The sequence below is a fragment of the Ceratotherium simum genome, chromosome 29, assembly GCF_057802395.1.
Source record: "Ceratotherium simum simum isolate JZ-2026a chromosome 29, ASM5780239v1, whole genome shotgun sequence".
NCBI classification, from domain to species: Eukaryota; Metazoa; Chordata; class Mammalia; order Perissodactyla; family Rhinocerotidae; genus Ceratotherium; species Ceratotherium simum.
In genome coordinates, this window is record NC_141928.1 from 16,226,579 (window position 1) to 16,233,561 (window position 6,983).

General features: G+C 40.1%; 1 protein-coding gene across 1 annotated transcript; it reads right to left on the reverse strand.

Moving 5' to 3' along the window:
• Positions 1-1,882: 1,882 nt before the first annotated feature.
• B3GALT9 (beta-1,3-galactosyltransferase 9) lies at positions 1,883-4,453 on the reverse strand. Its single transcript, XM_004423740.2, has 2 exons — positions 4,448-4,453; positions 1,883-2,986 (listed from the first exon to the last, which is right to left on the reverse strand). Exons 1-2 carry the CDS (start codon positions 4,451-4,453, stop codon positions 1,883-1,885), a joined length of 1,110 nt encoding a protein of 369 aa, XP_004423797.2.
• Between the last annotated feature and the right edge of the window lie 2,530 nt (positions 4,454-6,983).

Here is a 6,983-nt window from a genome sequence, read left to right on the forward strand (position 1 = left end):
TTCAATGCTGCCTTTTCTTCTTCTTGAACGCTTACTATGGACCAAATCCAATGCTAAACATTTGACATATCTCTGTAGTCCATAAACCCTACAAGGTTGATTTTGTATATAAATTGAGGCTCAGTACGGTTTAGTAACATGCAAAAAATATGATCTAATAAGTGTCATGGCAGAGATTTTCAAGTATATTACTTTGGGGATACCTAAAATCCCGAGAACCTCAGGATAGGGACTACAATCTAGTGCCTAGTCCTTGTACAAGAGAAATCAGAAAGTATGTGTTGTAGGGGCTGGCCTGGCATCGTAGTGGTTAAGTTTGGTGCACTCCGCTTCAGTGACCCAGAGTTCGCAGGTTCGGATCCCTGGCACAGACCTACACCACTCGTCAGCCATGTTGTGGCGGCGACCCACATACAAAATAGAAGAAGATTGGCATGGATGTTAGCTCAGGGCTAATCTTCCTCGAGCAAAAAAAGAGGAAGATTGGCAATGGATGTTAGCTCAGGGTCAATCTTCCTCACACACAAAAAAAAGAAAATATGTGTTGTAGGTTGAATTGCATCCCCCAAAAAGGTGTATTGAGATGCTAACTCCCAGTACCTGTACAGAGGACCTTATTTTGAAATAGGTCATTGATTTGCTTGATTGCTGATGTAATTAAGTTAAGATGAGGTCATGATGGTGGGCACAAATCCAATGACTGGTGTCCTTAGAAGAAGAGGGAAATTTGGACACAGGCACAGCACAGAGGAAAGATTATATGAAGTCACAGACACAAGAGAAGGCCACGTGAACGTGAAGGCAGAGAGAAAGTGATGCGTCTATAAGCCAAAGAATGCCAAGAATTGCTGGCAACCACCAGAAGCAAGAAGAGGAAGGAGTCTCCCCTATAGGCTTCAGAAAGAGCAGGGCCCTGTCGACATCTTATCGATTTTAGACTTCTAGTCTCTAGAACTTCAAGCAAATAAATTTCTGTTGTTTTAAGTCACCTAATTTGTGGTACTTTTTTATGGCATCCCTGAGAAACTAATACAGATTGTACATATAACATGAAATGTGAATTTGTTGCATCCCATCTGTAAAGCACTGCCTAATTAGGACTTTGTGAAAATTGTTTCACAAAAAGAGATCCAAGCTTGATACTAGTGAGGTTTAAGTTAATATATACTAGGTAGCTAATACTTTTTTTTTTTTTTTTTTAAAGATTTTATTTATTTTATTTTTCCCCCCAAAGCCCCAGTGGACAGTTGTGTGTCGTAGCTGCACCTCCTTCTAGTTGCTGTATGTGGGACTCGGCCCCAGGATGAACGGAGAAGTGGCGCCTCGATGCGCACCCGGGATCCGAACCCGGGCCGCCAGCATCGCAGCGCGCGCACTTAACCACCAAGCCACAGGGCCGGCCCTAGGTAGCTAATACTTTTAAATTAAATATAATTCCACCGCCAAGATAACTAAAATGGTTCCTGCTTGCAGACAAGATGAACATTTTGTTAAATTCCTTATTTCGTGTTTTCCTTTAATTCTGGGCTTTCTCAAATCAGTCACCGCTGCTATCACAGTCATGACAGTTCCATAGAATGTCACTTTTAAAATTCATTAATTGTAAAGAGAAACAAAACTTTTGGCTAGAATTGAATTTAATATTCTCTCTTTTCTGGATGAAAGGCTTTATTTTGACAAGAATCATGTTACACCAACTTAAATTTCTTAAAATGAGATCTCAATATGATGTAATACATCACAGCACTAAGAATACTTTGGAACTTGCTGAGTACAATTAAAGATTCAGAGAAACCACATAAAACACAAGGAAGGAGGGATGCTTTCTGTAACGAGGTAGGAGGTAATTTAATAGAACACACATAAGAAAAATAAAGAAATCCTAATCACTAAAATACACGGCATTGTTTTTTGTGGTACCCATGTGAAAACGTTTAAAGCTGTCAAGGTATGTCAGAAGTTTGCAGGAAATGAGCCCATAGTAAGTCTCAAAAGGTGTGCATTCTTTCCCATTGTTAGTTTCCTTCCATGCCAGAGGCATTTCGGCATCTGTAGTTTCTGAGGATGTGAAAATGAACTTATAGCAACATCTGTTGTATCTGACGTGCTTTTTCCCAGAAAACCTTGAACTGTGGATGGGTATAAGGCCAATGGACTTGGCACAAATTCCTACAAACACATCAGCAGGCACCATAATTGGTACTTCTTCAAACACCACATACATCATCCGAGCCACATCTTGGGACATAATAAAGGCCTCACCACTGCAATAATCTGGGTAATACTTTCCTGGGTACTCGCTAAGAGGGACAAATTCTTCACTATCAGGGTCTCTGTTGGGTGTAGCCTGATGGATAACTCTTCCTACATAGACATCTTCAAGGTGTTCTTTCAGATTGAGAAGATAGTCTATCAAGCTTGGTAAATTAACAAACATCTTCTCATCAACCTTGAGAATGAACAGGGCATTAGGGCAGAAAGTCACAGCCCACTGCGTCATTGTGATGATCTTCAGGGTTTGATTCTCAGCACTATCCAAGAAGATTCCTTCAATTATATCACTATTCTTATGTGACTCTTTGTCTATCTCTTGCTGAGTAGTTACCAAAACAGGCATTCCCAAAGCAAACAGTGTAAGAATGGGGTGCCCTCGGACACTGGTCACATTACCCCAGGTTTTCCTGATGAGGTCCCGCCTTGTTCCATTTCCTGGGCTACTGAAGATGAGAGAGAGCAAAAATATGTTCTTCCCTTTACACACCTCTGATGGGCTCAGGATATAATATTTGGAAAGATTACTTCTTAGAGGCACCATGTTCAATTTTCTTGCCTTATCCTTAATTTCAAGAACCTTCATATCTACATAAGGCAAAGCATGCAGAAAGTATTCTTCCACAAAATCAGCCCCAAAAAGTAAGGCGTGAAATAGGATGACATTAAACAGAATGAAACACCACTGGTGAGTCCAAAGTCTGCAGAATGTCACCTAAATGAAAAAAGAACACGTGTTCCTTCAAGCTTCATCTTCATTTCTGGTTTTGCCCCTACTAAACACTATGTACTTACAGCACTTAGCAGTACACTGTTTTAAGTGTTTATCATTATTTTTGTTATCTGTCTCTCCCACTAGATCATGGCCTCCTGCCTCTCTCTTCTCCAGTGCTGCTGAATCCAGTGTTCGGCACAAAGTAGAAACTGAATGAAATGTTAGTTGGTTGTTTTCTAGCTTGTTTGGATAAAAGCCTATTTATTATATCCAAGGCACTGTGTTAGACACTAAGGAAGCAAAGAGGAACCAAACACAGACACGTGAATATAAAGTAACAAGTAGCATCATTGCGCTAAAAGCCTACAGGAAAATATATGATGTTCTTTCTGGAATTGAAGCACTTGAATCAGTTTCTTCTCTAATTATAAAGGTCAAGGGCTATTTTTCAATGACATGGTTGCTTTTATTGGCCACTGCACAATAGCCGCTATCAAACATTTACATTCTTGGGCTGGCTCCGTGGCTTAGTGGTTAAGTGTGCGCGCTCTGATGCTGGCGGCCCGGGTTCGGATCCCGGGCGCGCCCAAAGGCACCACTTCTCCGTCCAACCCGGGGCCGAGTCCCACGTACAGCAACTAGAAGGGTGCGAACCTATGACATACAACTATCTACTGGGGCTTTGGGGGGAAAAAAAATGAATAAATAAAATCTTTAAAAAAAAAAAAAAAACATTTACATTCTTCTAGTATGACTTTTCAATTTAATCTAATACTGAAATCTGACATTGTCTGTTTCGACAATGTCGCCTAATCCATCTGACATGTCTGTCAATATGGGCATATTCCTGCTATCTGCTTAGCACCCCTTCAGAAATCTAGCACGGACCTGTGCCAAGCTCACTCCACCTCCTCAAAGGAGATGGAAACTTTCCATCCGGAAGAGCGTATGCAGTATTGTAATATAACAGAGCCAGGGGACATTAACGGAATTAAATCTCTATTCATTGGAGCTTCAATCAACAAATCCTCTCAGAATAACAGTTACTTCTTACTGAGCACTTGTAGTCGGCCAGGCGCTGTGCTAAGCACTTTACATGCCTTAACCCATTTCGCCCTGGTAATAACCCTTTCAGATAGGTTATCTTCAAAATTAAGCTGAGCATCCAAGAGGTTTAGTAATTTTCCCAGGATCACTCAGTGGGTAGGGAAGTGGGGTAAGGCCATGATGTCAACTCAAGTCTACAGGATTCCAAAGCTCACTCTTAACCACTAGAGAATCCTGATTCCCATCTTTTACTTTTCTATGTCTATTACAACAAAGCAAAACAAACTCCTAAATTATAATCTGAACTCCTCTCCATTTCCTCAGTGCTGATGATTTGTACATACAAGAAACTTCAGCCTCCCCAAAGCCTATTTTAATAGATATCAAATGCTTCAAAGATTATAAGAAACTTACCTGCATGTTGTCTGTGAACAATTTCAGGGCTTTGGAAATCATTGACACTGGATGCCAAATTATGCCCAAACGTATCTCAGTATCACTCAGTCTAACGGCAATTGAAGCAGAGTACTTTGTGCCTGAGACTTTAAGGATAAGGTTTCTTGCCAGTCAACCTGAGCTTTTGTCCCAGAATACCTGCTGGCTCCATAGGAGAGCAAGTGCTGATGATGTTACAGCTAGAGCGAATCCAGAACAAAGAATAGAAAAAGCAAACTTCTTCAAATGCTTCCAACCTTGTGTACCTCTTGAAACTGACCCTTTGTCTTTATGCTGACTTCTTGGTGAAGTATGCTTGGGAGTTGAAAGGACAGTTCACCCACATCACCTCTCCACAGCATCATCACACAAGGAGTACATCGCAAGAAACCACATAGTTGGAGTAGTTCCTGTTCCCTGGTACATGCACACACAAGAAATGTACTAAACATCAAGGAATACTTGTCATCTCTAGTGGGTGCATTTTTTCTACCCACAGAAACATCATATGGTGCGATTTGGCGTGTGTCCCGTTAGGAAGGATTTTGAATTCCTAATATAAGCTACACAAGAACTTTACTAAATCAATCAGATGTTGTCTAAACTACCTCTCCCAGGCAACTTTATCTCAAAATAGAAAATAAGACGTAGTCTGTTTTAGCCTGAATTGAAGAAACTAAGCATTTGATGTTTGCCATTTTCCTAGTGCATGCATGTATAGGAATTATCTCAAACACCGTTTATATCAGCAAGTTTATTTTAAGAAAAGAAACAACATCGAGCATATTTTCATGTTCTTGTCACACAAGCAGTTGTACTGAACATTCTGATCTCATGCCAGGCTGTATTTTATGTTTTTCTTTTCATATGTTGATCTTCCTACCTGCTATTCATAGCAACTTTTGTAATTATTTGGCTATGAATAACTCATTATGTTTAAAGTTGGCTGTGTTTTCTCAACAATCGTTGTGCAATCTTGGAGATTTTTACAAAGTGGGAAAAATCTGATCTAAAAAATTTCAAGTAAAAGGGAGTTTTTACCTGTACTAAATTTAACAATTATTTAACAAGGTCTTGTATTTAATTAAACATAAATTCTATTTGGCAATTTCATTTTTTAGAGCCATAAATTTTGCTCCTGAATCTCCTCTGCGCTTAAACTTAGACAGTTTGAGATCTTTGTCCTTGAGAGGTTCAAACAATATTGTCTCTGGGGCAGCTCCAAATGGAATTTTCAGTTTGATTCATCAAACTCCTATCATACTAGAGTTGAGACTGTTTGCCACAAATAGACAGAGGTGCTTGGTTTTCTTGATTACTTTGGTACTGCCTTCTCTTTCATAGAGGTTTTCCAATCTGCGTACCCGTATCTTCCTGAATTTCTTATAATATTGTCATCAGTCACTGTCTGACTGAGAAGTCTACAGAGGCTTCCTATTGCCTACCAAATCAAATTTTCTCTCTTGAGATCTTTCAGGACACCATACTTGGCTTCCAACATAAAAGTCAACTTTTTATTTCCCATGTTTCAAGTACCCTAGATGTACTCAGGATGACTGGAGCCTTGGCTCTGCTCTCCCACTAACTGGATATGTGACTGTCTTATTGTCTATATTATGTGTTATGTCTATATTATTGGACAGGGCTGTCCAATATGGTAGCCATTAGCCATATGTGGCTATTTAAATTAAAATTAATTAAATAAAATTAAAATTTTATTTCCTCAGTCACATTAGGCACTTTTCAAGTGTTCAACAGCCACAGGATGCTGGTGGCTGCCATATAGGACAGTGCAGATAGAGAACATCATTGCCGAAATTTCTATTGGGCAGTGCTGGTACAAGATGCATGTGAGCATATGTGTGTACGTGCATGCCGTTTATGAGCCCATACAGAAAAACAAGAACAACACGCTCTGAAGGGAACCTGAGTTGAAATCCCATGATAGCCAGTTACTAAGACCTTAGTCCAGATGCTTAAACCTCTTTTGATCTCGGTTTCCCCATCTCTAAAAATGGAGCTAATAATAGTAACAACCGTGTAGAGTTATTGTGGGAACTAGTGCAATAACACGAAGTGATTAGAAGAGTGCCTGGCACATAGGAAGCACACAGTTTTAGTTCTGAAAGATTCTTCATCTCCTTAAGTACTCAGAACGATCAGATGACGAGGGTACTATAATTGCTATGCAGATGAGGAAAATAAAGCCAGAGAGGTGAAGTAACCATAGGCACAGCCAGAGTGTAAGAGCTGGGATTCAAATCTAGATCATCTGACTCTCGCTCACCAACTCCCTTACTTTGCTTTATTTTTCTGCTTAGCACTTGCTAAGGCTTGCACCAACCTTGCTTAGTTATTTTTGTTTATCTGTCTGCCTCCCCCACTAGGATGTAAGCCCCAGGCTGTCAGGGATTTTTCTGCTTTTTGTCCACTAACCCTATCCTCTAGAACAGCGTTTGGGACATCATAGGTGCTCAATGGGTTGTTTGACTTTGGACACGTCTCTTCACTTCTC